Source organism: Pinus tabuliformis, chromosome Q, assembly GCF_031772625.1.
Source record: "Pinus tabuliformis cultivar Carrire ecotype Pingquan chromosome Q, CPIR1, whole genome shotgun sequence".
Lineage (NCBI taxonomy): Eukaryota > Viridiplantae > Streptophyta > Pinopsida > Pinales > Pinaceae > Pinus > Pinus tabuliformis.
Genome location: NC_142296.1, coordinates 53772625 through 53793391, shown reverse-complemented (window position 1 = coordinate 53793391; position 20767 = coordinate 53772625). Strand labels below are relative to the sequence as shown.

General features: G+C 39.0%; 1 protein-coding gene across 4 annotated transcripts in view; it reads left to right on the top strand.

Annotated features, from left to right (window-relative positions):
- Positions 1–20767, top strand: part of LOC149218265 (uncharacterized) — a 503060-nt gene that overhangs the window by 234904 nt on the left and 247389 nt on the right. For all 4 annotated transcript variants that reach the window (XM_089383876.1, XM_089383877.1, XM_089383874.1 and 1 more), the window contains one exon: positions 11513–11643. In XM_089383876.1, coding sequence (XP_089240002.1) covers positions 11513–11643 — 131 coding nt within the window. The remainder of the gene's footprint in view (positions 1–11512; positions 11644–20767) is intronic.

Here is a 20767-nt window from a genome sequence, read left to right as displayed (position 1 = left end):
GGATCGCTAGTGATAGTGTGAGGTATATTTCACTCATCTCTTTGCCAGTAAGATTCTCTGTATTGGATAGCTAGCAAGGCATCCAAAGATTGTATTCATAAATTACTGCTTAATAATACAAACCCTCAGTTGCTGCATCGATTTTCCCACATTGGGTTTTTCTGGGGACATTGGTCCAAAAATAACGCTGTCACTTGTCTGTGTTATTTCTTTCTTGCTTAGATTCTTGTTTCCGCATATAATTTTAAGTTGTGAAGGCTACAGTTGTATTTACTTCGATATTTACAGTAGAACACAGTAAATAACTTGCATGGATTAAAAAGTAGGAGAAGTAATACCAGTTTGCTGCAGTAGTAATTCGGGGATTCTCGAATTTTCACATGGTATTAGAGCACAGGTTAAGCAAGAGAGCAAACCAGAAGAACCCAACGTTTAAGAGGAGGAGGGGGATCGAAGTGTTGCGTAGGCAGTAGATCAAATCCTCAGAGGGATTGCACAGTCCAAGCCAGGAGGGCAAGATTCTCGAGGAAAATCTCTCTCTGAGTGAGTTGACAAAGAGGTAAGATTTCCAGATCGAGATTTGTCAGCGACAGAGGGAGCAGTGCAGTAGAAGCTTCAGCGCAGAGCAGTCTTCAGGTGAGATGCAGTTTTTTGTAGTAGTTGCTGGGGTAAAAAAAATGTTAAAAGAAGGAAGGAGACACTATTTGAGGGAATTTCTTCCTCAGAGAATTCCTAACTAGGGAATTCGATTTCTCATTTGCTGAGCAGCAGTAGAGAGGAGTAGATCTACTAACTCTAGCAGGGAGTGCGTAGGCCATCTCAGCAGCAACGTAGAGTAGAAAGGAGGCAATTTGACATTTTATTGGCAGAGATGGCAGCTAACAGGCTGAGAGATAAAGATCGGTTGGATGGAGCATCCAACTATGTGATCTGGAAGGCTAGGATCTCATGCCTTCTGGATGAGCATGATCTCAAAATGTACGTCGATAGTGTGGTAGCTGTACTGGTGATCCAGATCCACTCAACAAGTACAAGGCCGAGATGGTGAAGACCAAGCGGTTGATCCTCGATGGAGTGAGGGATCATGTTGTATATCACATTGCTGGCAAAGGGACGACCAAAGAGATGTGGGATGCCTTGGCTACGTTGTATCAAAGATCTTCCCAGCAGCGAAAGATGTACTTGGAGGAGAAGCTGAGATCGGAAAGGATGGAGAAAGGGGAACGCACTGATCCATTCTTGTCAAAGCTTTAGGAAGTCCGAGATCAGTTGGCAGCTGTAGGCTCAACACCTCAGCCTACAGAGATGGTGAGGTTGGCCCCGAATTCAGTCTCAGAAGAATGGCAAGTGTTTGTCTAGACTCTAGAGTATCTTGGGCAGAGAGAGATTGTTGGATTGGGAAGGGATTTGGGCCGCTCTTCAGCAGGAAGAGATGAGGCAACACTTAGTACGTGAAAACTTGATGGCAGCAGCAACAATGGGACAAAGCCCAGGGACAAGGAAGAGAATGGAGCCCTTGTATCAAAGGGGCAGCAGTAGCAGCGAAAGAAAAAGAAAGATGTCTCAAATATCAAATGTTTCCGGTGCGGTGTGTTGACCTCTACTGGTCAACTACCCATGCAGTGCACCCCGTTTCTTGACAGAAAGAAGCAGCACCTGATCAGCATGTCCGTGCCATCCTGCCATCAGCAGCAGCTTGATCTTTTTGATTGTAAACCCAGTCTGCATGTATAAGTTGTAAATAATCTAAGCAGATCAGAGTCATGTATGTAAAGCTGCCTAGGTGGACCTAATTTTCTATGATAATCTATGTCCCGGAAGGTTTTTCGTCTCACCGATCCATGGATCGGCAGAGTTTTCCTTCAAACCTGACCCCAAAGCCGGGATGGATTTTGTCATTAGAACTTTAGGAAAATCCTAGTGTGTTAAATCTGCTAGATTATAGTTGTGTCGCAGAACTGGGTGTTTTGTGAGGGTCTGTATTAAATGGGCTTGTCCCTTAAGATGTAATTTTGTAAAAGTCATGATGTAATGAGTCCTGAGGGTCGAGAAATGTTTTAAATCCCCTCATGAGTCCTAAGTCCTAGGTCCTAGGTGATGTTTCCGAAGGCTTAGTTCAGTGATCCATTTTAAAATGAATTAAAAAATTAAAAAATGAATAAAAATAATAAAATAATAAAAAATATATAAAAAATTAAAAAATGAAGCAAAAACCCTAACTAATAAAATAATAATATTTTAAAGTGAATAAATCGACGGATGAGATCAAGAGATGTCTTGATCCTCATCAACGGTCGAGATCATTTCTACATGGATCACTCGAACTAGCCGTTAGGATCATTTCCTTTATATAGGGTCTTAGGGGGTCATTTCAAATCATCTGATCTGTGAGTCTGTACTGAGAAAGCTCTCTTGTAATCTGATTTTCTGGTTAATAAAAAGACTTTGGGGTCCAAATCGTGCTGGTGTTACTCTCTGGGATTGCTGTGAGATCTTTAATTTTCTGCATATTTCAGTTTTTAGCCGTTAATCATAGCTTGTTTTTTTAAGAGTAGTGTGAGCACAGGTATCTTGTTCACCTGCTAGGGTTTGAGGGCTGCTAGGGTTTCTGAAATAATGGCAGGTATCTCCATTATTTTCTGAGATCTAGCAGCACTCTTTCTCTCTGTGCTGATGGTTGCTTGAGGTGTGCAGGAAAACCTTTCTGAAGGAAATTGTGGGCGTTTGGGGAAGTTCTAGGCTGAACCAGCCGACTCCCACAGGCTTTTCTGTGCAGAGCCCAGCTGATCGTTCCCTGGGTTAATCATTCAAAGTTTCTTTTCTGTTTTACATTGAGAGATTCTTTTTCTGTTCACAGTGAAGTTCAAAATTTCTGATATATTGAAAATATTTCTGCTCTTATTGTTAAATCTGGCTGTGTAGGGGCCGAAATCTGTACATTAATTAACTGTTCTAGGGTTTTTAGTTTCTTTCTGGCATACTTCATTAGGGTTTTGTATTTTTGTGTTTTCAGATACAGGGTTTTCATCAAGAGCAATTTTGAGTCAGCTGTAGAAGAGCATTTCTGGAACCAGATCGTCAATATTTACATGAGATCAAAAACGGTGGAAAGCCCTCAGCAATCGAAGCCGTAGCATGCATCATTCCGAAACCGAAAGCATACGCTGTGGTTTTTCTGGGCAAATCGCTTCATCAGCTGAGGTTTATCGTTCCAGTTACTGCGTGAACAGATCCTTTGAAAACGACTGTGCAAGAAAAACGTCGATGTGTTTGGCATGAAATAGTATTGAAGAATCCAGTTGTGAATTTGGAGGCATAGGTTAAATCAGAAGCACGTGCTGGGGTTTTCTGAGCCGCCATCAATCATTCCACGCATCTGAAACTCATCATAAGCCGCATATGAACCTGCAAAAGCACACAAAACCCTCAGAAAAATCAAATGCGTATTGGAGTTCTGTGGTTATTTACGTCGGCAGCCAGGTAAAGAGCCCGTGGTCCTTAACTCGCTTTCGTTTTCTGCTGACGGATATCGTAATGATCAGCAAACGCGTGTTGATAAAATGGTAATGCGTTTTCTGTTTTCCGACGGCTAGGTTTCCTTGGCTCCCTTTCCGATCAGCTGCGTCGTTTTCCTTTTCTGTCTGCGTGAGTTTAATGTGCAGACCAGTGAACTCAAATATTTTGGTTTACGCTGTGGTTATTTGATATATATGCATAGGATATATGTTTACGTTTTTATATTTTTTGTTTTTTTCGGATTTGGCTTGGTTAGTCATAGTTAGCGTAGATTTATTTGTATTAGATTTTAATTTATTTTTAGTTTAGTTAAAGTTTTGTATAGTTTTGATTTATGATTTACAATAGATTTTAATATTTAGGTTTATGTTTGTATAGTTAATTGTTTAGATTTAGTTTTACTTTAGTTTATTTCTGTAGATTATAAATTTTGTTTTATTTTTTAATTAATGTTTATGTATATACCTTTAGGATTTAGATTTTAGATTTAGGCTTTCATATGAATGTTTAGTTTAGCTTTAATTAGATTTTAATTTTTGTTTTAGTTTTTTTGATTTTTGAATAAAAAAAATAAAAAATGAAAAAATATATTTTTAGTTTTATTTTTAATGATTAGAATTTAGTTTTTAGGATTTTTTTTTTTTTTAAGATTTTTTAATTTCCATAATATCGAAAATCACCAAAAAAAAAAAAATAAAAAAAAAATTTGAAAAAATATTAAAATTTTGGAATATTATTTTTGCCAGATTTCAGTTGCTTTCACGTTATATCTTTATTGCTGAGATCTAAAGTTTTCAAGCCGAGATGCGAAATTGATATCTGGTTGATGGTTTATGATTCTCGTGGTGATTTAAAGCATTCATCTTTTCAAATTTTTAGCTGCTGGATATCGTTTTTTTTTGTCATTCTAAGAGCATTGTGTTTTTAGCTGATGATAGATGATTATTGGTTCATGGTCCATCTTTTTATATCATCTAACAAGTAATTGTTTTAATAACAATCTCTTAAGGCACTGGTCTGTTAAATTAATCAAATCCATCGAGTGCTTTTATTATCGTATCTCGTGTCTCCCAACCAACTGGTCGACAGTTGGTCTCATCACCTCACAGGGTCTACCCCCCTTAGCCGCGGGAGACAGGCTTAAACGGGGGGATCGGGGATCAGAGTGACAGCCCCCGGTCCGAGCGTTGTCGTGCCAATTCGCGCGACAACACGGTGAATTTGGTCACTACGCTACATAGTGTCCTCTCAAGAAGAAGGACAAGGACGAGAAACATGATTCGTAGGCTGCAACCGCAAAGATTGAGGAGGAGGAGTTTGCCATGATTGCCCAGATACCTCCAGGGGAGAGGTGGGGTGATCTAGTACTATAGTTCGAAAGAACTGCAGATGGGTAGGATCCTTGAGGAGTCCACCTCTTGGATCAATACCTTGCTACGGGAGCCCATATCAGAAGTAGCAGGATGGACTGTGTCAGTTGGTGCAGAGGAGTGTCGGAGTGATAGTTGCAGTGGCTAGGAGCGCTAGAGACTGAGCAGCGCAGAGTAGAGTTGGTAGCAGTGCAGTTGGCACAGTGCAGAGTTAGCAGCAACGCAGAGGCTTCAAAGGGTTAGCGTAGAGATGAGCAACAGTCAGAACTCAATAACAGATGCATCATGCTGAACACCTATTCAGTATTTTGGATGCTTTTTTCGTTGCAGATGTTATAGAAGGCAACAACAACAGTTGGAGAGGACTGCATTGCAGATGCAGCATTGGCAGTGGCAGGGCCAGCAACAGCACAGATGCAACATTGGCAGTGGCAGGGCCAACAACAGCACAGATGCAACCTTTGCGCAGTAGTTGGTGGGCAGAGATGTCAGACATGAGCAGTGCATGGGGGGATGTTACAGAGTCTGGCTGATACTTCAGTAGGTTGCATTACTAGAGCACATTCCTCGCTAAGAGGAAGTGTTGATTTCTGGTAGCATCAGATGTGCTCTAAGCCTCAAAATTTGCAGGGAGGCTAGGACACATGTATTCTAGAATACCCATAAATCGTTTTGGGAAATTCCACCCGGAGAAGGTTTTATTAAAATAATTAATTATTTTTAATGGGTGCCTAAGTCTAAACTTAGGAAATTAAAATAATTAAAGGGTATTAATCAAACTGGGGGTGAAACTTCTAGAAGAAGACGAGGATCAAGCCAAAATGATCTAAGCCATTGATTAGAATCTAATCTGGGCCGTTGGTTACTCAACGAGAAGATTATAAGAACAGGCTTGATGGGCATTTGGAAGACACATCGAGTAAGAAATCAAGAGATTGATTTCTGAAGAGAGCAACGCAACAGTTGTCGGAGAAGTGATCGAGGTGATTTCTTGCAGTGAGGGGCAGAGATAGTTTCCGGTTGGAGAGTTTCCTGATTCAGGGATACATCACAGAGAAGGCAGAGAGAGATCCAGAAGAGGCAGTGCAGAGCCACGCTGGGCAGCATAGGGCCACACAGAGCCTGAGAGGAGATCCGAAATTTGCTAGAGAATTGAGTTTTAGAGCCAAAAGCCGGGGTGTGAAACCAGAAGGGCAGAAGGTCAAATTTCCAAAGGGAAATCGATCAGCCAAAGGAGTGATGCGCTCCCCAGAAGCTGTGACACAGTGATTGCGCAGAAACTGTGTAGAGGCAACTAGGGGCTAGCTATTCAGTGGCTGGATTAGTGCTGGATCGCCAGTGATAGTGTGAGGTATATTTCACTCATCTCTCAGTTAGTCAGATTCTCTGTATTGGATAGCCAGCAAGGCATCCAAAGATTGTATTAAGAAATTACTACTTAATAATACAAACCCTCAGTTGCTGCACCGGTTTTCCCACATTGGGTTTTTCTAGGGACATTGGTCCAAAAATAATGGTGTCACTTGTCTGTGTTATTTCTTTCTTACTCAGATTCTTGTTTCCGCATATAATTTTAAGCTCTGAAGGCTACAGTTGTATTTACTTCGATATTTACAGTAGAACACAATAAATAACTCGCATAGATTAACAAGTAGGAGAAGTAATATTAGTTTGTTGCAGTAGTAATTCAAGGATTCTCTAACCTCTTTTCATCATGCTCAACATCATCTTCAAGTATGAGGTAGGTAAGCGTCTTCAACATCTTAAAGACTATGTACCTACAAATATTTAACAAGTTCAACCAAGTACAAATATAGAGCATGAAGTCAACTTTATCAATATAGGGATAACATGTCATCATTATGGGAGCAAAATAAATTAGACTTTAGATATCAAAACCTGAACCTAGCTAGGTTTACAATTAACAAGGTTTACACCTTTCATGCCCTAGACTTTCACAATCATTTTTGCTAAGGTTTTTGTCACAAACCCTAGATTCCATCATCAAGACTAAAACCTTAGATATCAACAACTAAATCAAGTTAGTGTTTCAATCATAGCCAAACATTATTACATCTAGGGTTTCATTATCATGCCTTATATCAATCTCTACTAGGGTTTTTGTCGTAAACCATAAATATCAAAACTTTAATGCTAGATATACAACTCAGTCAAGCTAGGGTTTCAATCAAACATAAGCAATGAGCATAGAAACTTAGGGTTTCATTCCTAGGATCTTACATTGACTATTGCAAGGGTTTTGTCATAAACTGTAATTCATCAAATCCTAAAGTTCTAGGGTTTCATCATATATTTTGGACTTTAACAACAAACCCTAAAAGGCTAGGGTTTCATCAAAACATCAAAAACGCTAAACATAAAAAAGGTTAGGGTTTTCATAGTGAACCCTAAAGATTAGGGTTTTACCAAAGTGAACAAAAGGTAGATAGTATGATAAGGGTAAATTCAATATAGAGATTAAATACCCTAACAATATAGAATCGTAATGATTCTATAGCAACCCTAGACGTGAAAGACTCCGTAACACAAATCAAATTTAAAAATGATCGTTCCTTTAATGAAGAAGACCTACTACAAATCTTGTACTTTTATACATACCTTGAGTTGTTTCTTTTACAAACCTTGTAGGGCTTCTTATTGAAGAGCTCCCTTTCACATAAGATCAACATTTCTTTATATACTTGCAACATTTATTGACAAGCACACCCAAAAACATGCAAGTACAATAGCGTGATGATTTGTGTTACCTTTTGGAGGAAGAATTCCTAGGGATTTTGAGTACAAATCCTAACATAGCAAAAACTAGACATTATTCAGTTTTATTTTCACAAAGGATTGAAATATACCTACAAACCCTAGATATCATGAGTTAGCGTTTCTTAGAAGGAACAAGAGAATTAGGATAAGGGTTTCCATATGTTCTATCTAGGATTTATAATCCCAATTGTCATCATAATGAAAACTTGCCAACCCTAGAATCATATAAGTAACCAAACCCTAAAACATTTTATGTTAGACTCAAATGAACATTCTATACATAACATGCATTTGTATTTCATGATTGAATGATTGATGTTCCATTGAGCTTATTGCTCTCCTTGCAAACTAAAGACATATTGTTAGATGATTAAGACATAAAGAACAAATAATACTTACTTGACTTTTGTTGAAATATTCAAGGCTTCTTCCACATGTTGGAGCAAGACAGTTGAACGATTTCTTCTTTACTGTTGTAGACTGCTTGCTCAACGGGATCTTCCTTTCTTCAAAGATAGATTATGGACTGAATTCTTTCTTCACTATCTTTGACAACAAGGCTGGTCCTTTTGCCAAAAGAATGCGGACTTTATCTTCTTCAACACAAAAGTTTGCTACAGTGTTTATCAAGGATTGATGTATGCTTGATATGGGGACTTCTTCAAGACACTTTACTTGATATGGGGACTTCTTTTAGTCCACAATGGATATTTTAATCTTGTGGTTCAGTCACCTCTGTAACGATGCACAAAACCTTTGTAATTGAGGTAAATTTAGACCCTTATTTCCATACATAGAACTTCGCTTTCTTTTTTAAGGATCTCGACTTTTTTCTTTGAGGAAGTTATACCAAAAAACCATTCATATTTCTATTCTTTAAGCCTGTGATTAGCTTCTGCTCCTATTCATTCCTAAAACAGAGACAAAACAGACCTAAAAATAGTCTTCTTTGACACTTTAGCCAAGACTTCTTGAACTCGACTACTTCAGGTGCATAATCAATCCTTTATTTAGCCTATGAACAACAATGATCTTCCAGCTGCCAATGCTTCTTGACCTTAGCTCTGATACCATGTTGATAAATCCTTATGGCAGTATAGTTAGGGTTTTTATTAATTTGATTTCTCTTTCTTTGACACTTTCTTGTGATATTTCTTATTAGTTTTTCTTTCCAATTATTATGTTCTTATTATCAAGACAAATGCCAAACAATGAAGATCACAAACAACAAAGGGGACACAAGCTATAGGTAGTCAGTCAGGGCAAAACCCCTCTTCTAGGGGAAAACCCAGAAATTCTTTTTCTCTTCTTTAGAATCAAGTCAAATGAGACAACCTAGACCTTTTGACCAAGACAAAGACTTTCCTCCATCCACCAAGCTAGCCTCCCATGAAGAAGTCAAACTTTCAAATATCAAGTCAAGGAAAACATCATGTCAACTAGAATTTTGGTCCCTCTCTTCCTTCTTCTGCAATTTTCGGTCTCTTAACTCATTCCTATACTTTTCGTCCTTGTAACACTTCAACAATCTAGCACGTGTGGCAGAGGATAGCAAATTTCAGACCTTCTATTCTCCTTCGCTTGGCTTCCTTTACTTCTTTTCATAGAATAGACTCTCCTTTATGTAACACACACTTCTTTCTTACTTCAAGTTGCAAATCGAATGAGTTATATGTATCTCTTCCTCAATAGGTCGAATGCATGGGTATAAATAGTAGCTCGAAGTTGTTCTTTGAGGCCAACTTGGTGGACGAGGATTATATGGGCCATTTACATTAAAATTTATTTTCTTTCTTGACATGCAAAGACCAAGAAGGATCTATGACTTTGACTTTGACTCAAGACACAAACCCTAGAGCACTCAATGAGTGCTTTTGACCTAGAAATAAAATAAACAAAGCATGAAACCCATGCTTAAATATTTTTTCCTTTACAAGACAAATACATTATATCATGACTCAAGTACAATTATGAAGATCGATACTAGTAACATTTCTCAACAGACAAGGCACTAGTCAAGTTGTTTGGTGATCATCTCTTAGTTTAATTCACTTTTCTTCCCTCTAAATTTCAGTCCTTTCAATGCTATGGTAGAAAACTAGGGCTTAGGGTGAAATTCTAGGGAAGAGGTATTTTGGTGGTTGGAGAGCCTAAACATCAAGAGGATAGGGTTTGCCACAAAACTTATCGTTTTGGTGGGCATCCACTCCAATTTCATCTATAAATTCTTTTGCCCTAGGTGTTTGCCCTCAAAGGGAAACCCTAGTCTTTCTTCCCTCAAGTACTTTATTGAAGGTTTCATGAGCCTTGGCTTAGCTAACATACATTACAAGAAACCTTTTCTCCTTGCCTTGACCTTGAGTTGCTCCAACACTCATCAAATCTATAAAACCCTAGTTCTTGTGCCCTTGTTTGTACATCTCTTCGTAGAAAGCAAATTGCTTGTTTTTGAAGCCTTGAGCCTAAATTGTGTCTTTCTTGAAGACTTGCTTGTGAGATCATTTCACACATTGATCCTAGAATATCTATTATAAGTGGTCTCTCTCCTATTGGGACTCTTCCCATCGGTGAAATTCCGTAAAGAGCAGGGGGGTTTGGCTATGGTGACAGTGGGCCACTATCCCATTGTTGCTTCGTGGTCTAATTTATATTTTGTAGAGTTTCCCTCCCCAGGGCCTGCCAGATTTTGCAGCAACTGACCTATTTATGGTTAGATATTAATAAAATTATCTTATCTTAGCTTATATATCATTACTCTGTCTGCACTGGTGCTTGCTCTTTTCTTCTTTATTTCTTTATGAGTATTTCCATAATCATGCCTGTTCTTTTGTTGTTATTTGGATAGGGAAAATGGCACTCAGATTGATGTTCATTAAGGTTTGGTGTTTCCTACTATGTTTTTATTTTTATTCATGTTAAATTGTAACTCTCCTTACTTGGACCTTGGTCAGGAAATAGCTCCTCTTCTCTAGGTAATATTATTCTTTTGTGTGACTTTACTGTCTGGATAAGAACTGTAAAATGTTTCACATAAAATAACTCTAGAACCCTTTGAGATAGAGAGCTCTACCATCATATGATAGGTTTATAACTTTATTGTGAGAACTGGAAGATTAGGTGACCCTGGACACCACATGGTAGATATCTGATCTGTTAGGCAAGTCAGGTGATTTCTTTATATTAAATGGCCTTGCATGGCTTCTTCAGTTCAATGGTTTGATGTGCTTTCGACATGCTAGTGATGCTACTGTGGTCGATTGTTTCATGGGAAAGCTACAGTTTTCTTTGAGCACCTTTGGCCTCTGAATACCCTAAGTCCCTTTTATAGCTGATAATTTTTTGTCTTCCATTTGTTTCCCAACCATATACTCAAATTGCCTTTAAGACAAGATATCATAACTGTTGATTTGGCCATGACTATGATGAGAGATATACTGACTTAATATTTAATAACATTGACCATAATTTAAGAAAATGAACAATGACAGTAATGTCATGTTTTCTTTGCCCTTTTATCTGTGTAGAAATTCAGTTTTTTTTTAGCATATTACTAAGATAAGAATGTTGATGTAAAACTAGGAATATGAAAAGGATTGGGTCATAAAGGAATTAGAAACTAAGAAAATTGGTAAAAACTGTGAAGGAAAAGAAAGTGAATGATCTTATATATTTCCATATGATATTACCAGCTGTAAGTATATGGAGAATTAGATATCATTTACATTAGTAAACTGGAGGAAGTGGTCATGAAACCTAACTGATAATGACATTATTTCCTCTCATCCGAGGTACTGGTGATTAGTGATCACTCTTTGGTGTTGACGAAGTCATACGTTCAATGTTTATAGGTAGGTGCAGGGACGAACCCCTTGGAAGGAGCAGCATTGGGTATATCACTGCTGGAGTCATTTGCTGACAGTGGTTCTCTATTGACAATAGCAACAACTCATCAAGGGGAGTTGAAAACACTGAAGTACAGGTTATCTGAAATTTCACCCTATTGCAAATAGATAACATTACGTTTCAGTGTACTTTTATGGTGACAGAAATTAAGGTATATGTTCCTTTTGAGTTATTCTCTATCACTGATGAAATATGAATAATGTATATTGTGCCTTCAGAAAGCTTTGTAAATTTTCTTGTAACTTCTACCTGGATTTTTGTTAATTGGCAAAGCAATCTTATGGGTGTCATATTCAAAAATAAACATATAGAAATTGACCTTTGCAACAGGATTTCTCAATATTTGGAAGACCAATCCACTATACAATGGTTTATGTACTTGGAGAAACACACCTCTTTCAATGAGCACTGACTCTTGGCATGTTCAATGGTAGACAACACACCCTATGTTCCTATAACATTTACTCTTTGCTGGAGTGATGTGGACTGTTCAGACAAGAGTCTCACTCATTTTACAAACCAAGGGTGGGTGTCAGCTTGCTCTTTAACAAGGGAGAAAACAATGTAATGATTACCTGCATGAGGCCCAGGTTCAAATCTGGCTAGCTGCAACTATAAATCCTAGGCTATCTCCCAGCAGCACTCAAGCAATATGCTGTTCAAGTTAAGGTCATGCAATATGCAAATAAAGTGATCACGATTAGTTGCCTTGCAGACAGACAGAAATAAATTATGTTATTGTCCAACATTGACCAAAATAGGCCAGTGGAACCTGTTGCCTCACAATCTAGCAGGTCTTGTGAGGGGCTCACAAGATGAGAGCCAAACCAGGAGACAACAACGAGTTGGAGGCCCATTGTCACCACAGCACACCACCTCCTGCTCTTTAGTGGATTTTCACCACAAGGGAGGCTTCCTGGTCACCCAATAGGTATTCTATGTAGGCTCAAGGAAGGCACTCAAACTAAGGAAAAGGCTCAACTCAACAAAGACAAGGAAAAACGTGCACTTCAAGAGGCCTATCAAAGGCACTTATGAGCTAGGGTTTAATGAATAATCAAGGATAATGGCTTACTAGCATGCATAAGGCCAAGAAAATGCTTGTGAAAGATTGATATGATCAACTAAAGGAGCCACAAACCTTCAAAATGCCCTAAGTTGAAGCCTAATGCTAGGTTAGGGTTTCCCTTGGGCAAAATTGCCTAGGGCTTGTGACGTCAGTCTTAAGGAGGTAAAATTAACGTTGGAAAAGGCGAGATTTTGATGCAATGAGACTCAATCCACATGTATGACCTCTCAACAAGCTAATGCACTCCTCCTAGTTGAATTCGGTCCTATGCCCTTGCTTAATAGCTTGCCTTGAAGGGCCGAAAATGTAAAAGAGAGAGAGAAATATATTTAGAAAGATTTTCAATGATGTATGATCACCTATGTGGATGCCAATACTTGTTCCTTGCTTGATGGAGTCCAAGGGAAACCTACTTATGGAGATATCAAACCATAGTATGGAGTAAGGGCAAGGAAAACCCTAGATATCACTTTATGAGGGGATAAATCATGAAGAGAGCTTACTTGAAGATATTCAAGGGATGTCATACATCCTATAGTTTAAACATGCAATACTTTACCAAGTCTCCATATAAACATATTCAATTTAACAAGAGAATAGAACCCTAGCAACAATTATTCCATGCAATAACCATTAAAAAGATAATCAACAATAACAATACTCACAAGATATGCATGAACAAGTCCTTTATTATCCCAAAGTGACGTCTCCAAAACAAGAGCTAGTCTCCAAAAGCAAAGTTATCCACAATAGATCACATCTGCACAAGAATACAAGTCACAACAACTAGGCCGAAATCCTCTAGTTAGTTTGAAATACTCCACAAGTGATGTTGAGAAACAAATGTGAGGTGACCTCTATTTATATGAGGTGTACCTCAATCAATTTTAGCTTAAGAAGCCACTAAAACAAGTTTGACAATAAGTAAACCTTGGGCTACAAGCCAACCCACTAGCACAATGTTAAAACATGCCATAAATGCCCACACGTGTGAGCCGTAAGCCTCATAAATGCTAATGTCATGCCCTTATTGGGCTCCAAATGTCATGCCATAGTGAGATGAAGGCTGAAAATGTGTTTACGTGCCAATATCATCCATCATATGAGGAGTGCGCTTTAAATACACCTCAAATCATCCTTAGGGATCCCAAATCTAGCTGGGGTGTCATCATGTCATCTCCATGGGACTCTAATGGTCAATGCAAGGCCTCCTCTCTCCAGTGTTAGGGCTTTATGAGGTGCAAGACGCCCTCCCTAGTAATCTCATGGAAGACCATCCTCATCTGGGCTCTGAATCATGGCCTGTCCATCAGGTAGTATCAAGGCCAGTTTGGGGGGAGACTGGGTCCAACATTGCAATCGTTAAGAATCCTATGTGCTAGGTCACAAAAGATTAGCGTCGTTGATCCTGGGGATGCTCTGGGACATGTATCATCTACTCAAGTCATCATAAGTCCCAATGCTCTGATGCAAATGGGAAACATCACATATGCTAAGTCATCATCCTGTTTGAAAGGCTTGCAAATTTCTTAAAATACAATTCCCTTTTTCACTTTTACGATACCTCAAACTGCTTCTTTAATAAAATTAGATTTGAATCCAGTCGACTTCTTGGCCAAGCACCGTACCGTTCCACTTGTCTCTATCTAGACCTTTGCTTCCAATAATGTTTTCGAGCAAGAGCATAGATTGGATGACTCTGATTCAGCAGAAATGGTGAAAAAAAATCTGGAAAATTTCATAGCGTCGTCTTCAGGACTCACAACTGCATTGGCTGGTGGCGCTGTGAGCTGTCCCTGTTGTACTGTACAAAAATCGGTGGCAATTTGCGTAGATAGCCTGCGCTGTGTACGGCTATGTATGGACGAATACAAATGCAGTGGAAGAAAAATAAGCACAAGCACTATTTCTCTTCTGAGGCTCGAGCAAGCATCCAACAAAAACTTGAAGGATAATTCGACCTTTGGTTTACATGCGGCTCAGAGAAAATCCGACAACAGTGAGAACCTTGGCTAGGTTGAGAAGCCCGACGACGGTGAGAATGTAACAGTGGCTGTGTTTCTCGGGCTCTGCTGTGTTCGTGGTGGCCTGTTAGCTAGGTTAGACAACTTCTTTCTATTTTTTATTTTTTGGATATTAATTTTTTATTTTTTTTAAATATACTTCTTATTTTATTTTACTTTTTTCTTTTAATTTTAATTTTTAATAATTTTTATATATATATATATATTTTTTTTGTTTTTTTATATAATTTTTTTCCAAATATATTTATTTGTTTTTTTTTTTTCGTATTTTTTATTATTTTTTTGTTTTATATAACTTTTTATTTATTTATTTATAAATTTCCTTTTTAATTTTTTTTGAATATATTTTTAATTATATATATATATATATATATATATATATATTTTAATAATTATTTTCTTTTTGTGTTTGCTTGATTTTTTGAATGATTTTTTTTCCTTTTTTGTATTTTAAAGTTTTTATTTCTTTTCAATATATGTTGATTTTTTCTTATTTTTTCTTATTTTTTTTGGTTTTAATGGCCAAGGGCATAATGGCAAGATGGAGAATCTCCAAATTCTTGTAGCTAAATGCTTCAACGCCAACAATGTTGACGAATTTGACGGTCAAAGACCTGGATCGGAGAACACGACTCTGTGCAGCGGTGGAGTGGCCAGAGGATCTGTAATGACCATTTACAATAACCAGAACTGAATTACAGGAAAACTAAAGATTTTAAATTTGTACTTACCTTAACTGCAGTTGATTCTGCTACTGAACTGGTGTCGTTGCTGATGTTGTGGCTAATTTGATCCAATTTCCGGGAAACCAATTCCTCCCAGCCAGATTGAGCAGATGGCTGCTCAATCCAGTAAGCTACTCGCAGAAGCTTACTGCCCCCGTGCCCAGAACCTCAGGCCGGTTAAAGCTCTTCCACTGGTAATTCTTAGTCCTCTGGTCTGAACTCCTAATTTCAGCTCCTGCCTTCCTTTCTCCGTTTCTTTTTCCCCCCCGTGATCGGTTCAGATTAGTGATTTTATAATGGCAGGCTTGGCGGTGGCCACCCTCCTGCTTACGGCCACCGCTCTTCTTCCTCCTGACACGCCTCCGCATGCATTTCAGAATCAGATATTGTACTTTACTCATATGTCATGCTTGCGTTTCCTCTTTACGTAAGGTTTGATATTTTATATCCCCTTTTAATATAAACTTTAATATCATGATGTTTAATATTTATATATATATATATATATTTATAAGTTTAAACTTTATATTTATAACAAGGTTTTATTCATAATTATTTTTAGTATAAAGTTTATCAAATCAGTTTTTAATATAAGGTTTGGAAGGGTTATTACAGGATCGAACAAATTTGATACCAATGTAACGAAAAAGGTTCGTATACACAACAAAATACTCAAAGATCTGGTATATGTAAATATCCATGATAGGATAATATATATTTATCTAAGAAATGTACTGAAAATATGAGATATGAGATGATTAAAAATGAGAATGAGGGCTTGCTTATATACCCTAGGAAGGTACCTCTTCACCAATGGTCATGTCCTTAGGGAAATACCTCTTCATTAAATTAATTACTAGTTATTTAATCATTATTTATTGTATACATTTTATATTATTCTATATATATTTTATTCATAACAAACTCCTACGAAAATTAGTCCTATCTCACATATTGCTTGAATTTAGCTCATCGAAATCATGGGCTCAGAAGGATCTCAAATATACCATCACAACTAATGTGTGAGTCCTCAAACCATGTCTCCTAAAAAATAGAGGCACTGGGGCACTGTTAAAAATAGCAACACTCTGCAATCTGATGCAATTCTGTATCTAAACAACCATAGCATCACTAAATCAATATTATAATTGTAACTTCATGGGAACAAACCCTTGGCTCAAGCAAAGCTATATCTTAATATGTTATAAACCTCCAACCTAATGAAATGTGCTGGTCATTAACCCTTATATTTACAAGGGTGCAAATCTAGGGCTTAACAGTGCCCTATAATGCCTTGAATAGTTTGATGACTCTAGCTAGGTGGTCTGTTGATTGGTTTCTTCCTTGTGTATTGGATTTTTCTGGAATGTTTAGATTGGATATGGTTTTGGCCTTCCATCTATAGCTTGTGTGGTTGTTTTTATGGCTCATTTTTGCAGAATGTGTTATTTTTTGTAGCATCGGATGTTTTCTAGCCTTGAAATTTTGTGGAGAAGCTAGAATACATGAGATCTCCAAAATCCAAAATCGTTTGTGGAAATTCTGCCTAGAAATGACTTAATTAGATTATTAACCAGTTTTTAAATATTTCCTAAGTCTAAACTTAGGGAATATGGTTAATTAATCAGTATTAATTAAGTCAAGGTGTGAATGATCTAGAAACTCACACATATCAATCTAGAAATGATCCTAGCCATTGATTAAGTTTTGATCTTGGTCGTTGGTGCTCCAACACTTATGAGGTTCGATTTTGAGCAGATCGATTTCCAGAGTAGCCGTAGTCAGTTGCCGGAGAGAGAGCTAAAGATCGAAGCAGTGAGAGAGGGGCAAATATAGAGAAGCTGGAGGAAGATTTCCAGATCCGGTGAGTGCATTTGCAGAGAGGCAGAAGAGCCACAGAGAGGTAGACACTGGGGCAACGCAGTAGCCTCTAGAGGCAGTTTTGATTCTGCCGAGGAAAGCCGAGTTTCAGTGCCAGAAGCTGTACAGAAGTTCCCGAGGCCAGGAGAGACAATTTCCCATACAATAGTAGACTAGATGGCTTGAGGAGATGCTGTTCCACAATGAGTGCAAAAGGAACTATGCTAAGGTGATGCAATAGCTGCACATAGCTAGTTTGGACGATTCACTTAGAGCTGAGGTTAGAGCCCGGATTTGCTTGTGGGTGAGGAAATTTCCCCACTAGATTTTTGCCAGTATTTTCTTTGTAGGATTGCCAGTATTCGACATCTAGGGTGTACTCAAATTATTTTACTGCCGCTTAATAATAAAACCCTTAGTTGCTGCACCGATTTTCTTAAGTTGGGTTTTTCCAAGGACTTTCTTTCAAAAATAACTGTGTTATTTTTGTGTGTGTGCTACCATTTCTTGCAGCGTTTATTCTTCCGTAGTTTTATTTGTGTAGATTGCAGTGTGATCTATTAAGTATTTGTCGTAGCAAACAACAAATAAATTGTTAATTTAAATTAACAATTAGGAGAATAATTTCCAATGCTGCAATAGGATTCCAATTTGGAATTTTCACATGGTATCAGAGAGCAGTTGATCCGCTGGAGAGCTCAGAGGCAAAAAGAGAAGGAATTTCGCTGCTCAATGTGGGCAGCAGGCCGAAATTTCCAAGGGCAGCACAGTCATTCTATTAGGAGGCCGAATTACTTGAGGACGTTCGATTTTTTTGAGTGGGGCAGAAAAATTCAATCTTTCTAGATCGAGTGATTCCAGAGGCAGAGGGAGTAGCTCAAATTTTTCGTTGAGCAGATCTCTAATTGGACAAAGTGGTCTTTGCAGCAGTTCGCTAGAGCAAAGCCAGCGTCGGGGTGGAAGAGAGAAGAGCACACACAAAGGGAAAATTTCCTCAGGGAACTTCTAGTCTCAAGAACTTCAATTTTTCCTTGCAGATCAACAGTCGTTGTGAGCAGATCTTTTCACTCTAGAAGGGAGTGCGAATCCTTGAGCAGAAGGAAAGAGGAGGTTTTTGACATTTTGTTGAGATGGCCACTGCTGGGCTTCTTGATCAGGGCAGGTTGGATTGGGCTTCCAACCATGCCATCTGGAAGGCAAGGATGTCCTTCCTTCTAGATGAGTTTGGCTTGAAAATGTATATCGATGCAGTGGTAGCAGTTCCCCAGGACGCAGATCAATTGAAGGAGTATAGAAAGGAGACGACATATGCGAAACGTTTGAACCTAGATGGTGTTCGAGATCATGTTGTTTCACACATAGCTGGAAAAGATACTGCCAAAGGGATGTGGGATGCTCTCTCTACATTGTACCAAGGTACTTCTGCGCAGCGAAAGTTGTACTTAGAGGAGAAGCTGAGGTGTGTTAGGATGCAAAAGTGGGAAGGCATAGACCCCTTCCTCACCAAGATTTAGCTGATCCGGGACCAATTTGTAGCTGTTGGGGCAATGCCTCAACCCACAGAGCTAGTTTGGTTGGCACTAAACAATGTCTCAGAGGAGTGGCAGGTATTCATCCAAAGTATCTTGGGCAGAGATACCTTGCCAAGATGGGATAGGATGTGGGCCGATCTGCAATAGGAGGAGTTGAGATGAGCTCTATTGAAGAGCTCGATCAGTGGCAGCAGTAGCAGATCGAAAGTGGTGAAGGAGGAGGAGAATGCGGCCCTCACATCGAAGGGTCCCAGTCAGGGACAAGGGGAGCAGAGGAAGACAGAGAAGGACATGTCAAAGGTCAAGTGCTTCAGGTGTGGTGAGCTTGGTCACTACAATACCCAGTGTCCTCTTAAGAAGAAGGACAAGCAGGAGAAGTAGGACCAACAGACAGCTTCAACAGAGATCGATAAGCTTTCCTTCAGGCTGGAGGAAGACTTCGCCATGTTTGCTGATATACCTCCACGAGTGCGGTGGGGAGATTTGGTGCTGTAGCCCCATAGAGCTACAGAGATTGGGTAGGATCCTTGAGGAGTCCACCTCATGGATCAATACCATGCTATGGGGGCCCACAGTATTCAGTAGCAGGATGGATCAGTGACAGTTCATGCAGTCAAATACCAGAGTGAAAGATGCAAAGACTAGTAGGAGTCAGATGCTGAGGAGCACAACATTGAGTTGGCAGTAGTGCAAAGTTAGCAGCAATGCAAATTCTTCAGTGACAGTGTAGATACTAGTAGCAATTAGAGACTCGGGTGATAGATGCATTATATGGATCACAATTGATTAAGTATTTTGGTTGCTTTTCAGTTGCAGTTGTTGCAGTTGCAGCAACAACAGATGAGAGGGAATTGCAATGTTAGCAGCAATATGGCAGTGTCAGCAGTAGCACAAATGCAACATATACCAGAGTTGTGCAGTGGTTGGTGGGCAGTATGGCAGTGTCAACAGCAACACAGATGCAACATATATGAGAGTTGTGCAGTGGTTGGTGGGTAGTATGGCCAAACATCAGCAGTGTGATAGGAGATGATGCAGAGACAGGGTGCTGCTACAGGGTGTGCAGTAGCACTAGAACACATTCCTCGCTAAGAGGGAGTGTTAGTTTTTGTAGCATCAGATGTGTTCTAGCCTTGAAATTTTGTGGAGAAGCTAGAATACATGAGATCTCCAAAACTCGGAAATCGTTTGTGGAAATTCCGCCTAGAAATGAGTTAATTAGATTATTATCGAGTTTTTAAATATTTCCCAAGTCTGAACATATGGAATATGGTTAATTAATCAATATTAATTAAGTCAAGGCATGAATGATCTAGAAACTCACACTGATCGATCCAGAAATGATCCTAGCCATTGATTAAGTTTTAATCTTGGCCATTGGTGCTCCAACAGAGGATTATGAGAGGAGATCGATGTGGTGATGGAGAAGACACTTGTGAGGTTCGATTTATGAGCAGATCAATTTCCAGAGTAGCAACAATAATTTGCCGAGAGGGAGCTAGAGATCAAAATAGTGAGAGAGGGGCAGAGACAGTGAAGCTGGAGGAAGATTTCCAGATCCGGTGAGTGCATTTGTAGGGAGGCAAAAGAGCCACAGAGAGGCTGACGATGGGGCAACGTAGTAGCCTCTAGAGGCAGTTTTGATTCTACTGGGGAAAGTCGATTTTCAGTGCCAGAAGCTGGACAGAGGTTCCAAAGGCCAGGAGAGACATTTTCCCAAACAACAGCAGACTAGACGGCTTGAGGAGAGGCTGTTCCAGACTGAGTGCAGAAGGAACTGCATTAGGGTAACACAGTAGTTGCGCAGAGCTAGTTTGGACGACTCACTTGGAGCTGAGGTTAGAGCTCGGATTTGCCTGTGGGGTGAGAAAATTTCCTCACTAGATTTTTTCCAGTGTTTTCTCTGCAGGATTGTCAGTATTCGCAATCCAGATTGTACTCAGATTGTTTCACTGCTGCTTAATAATAAAACCCTAAGCTGCAGTATCGG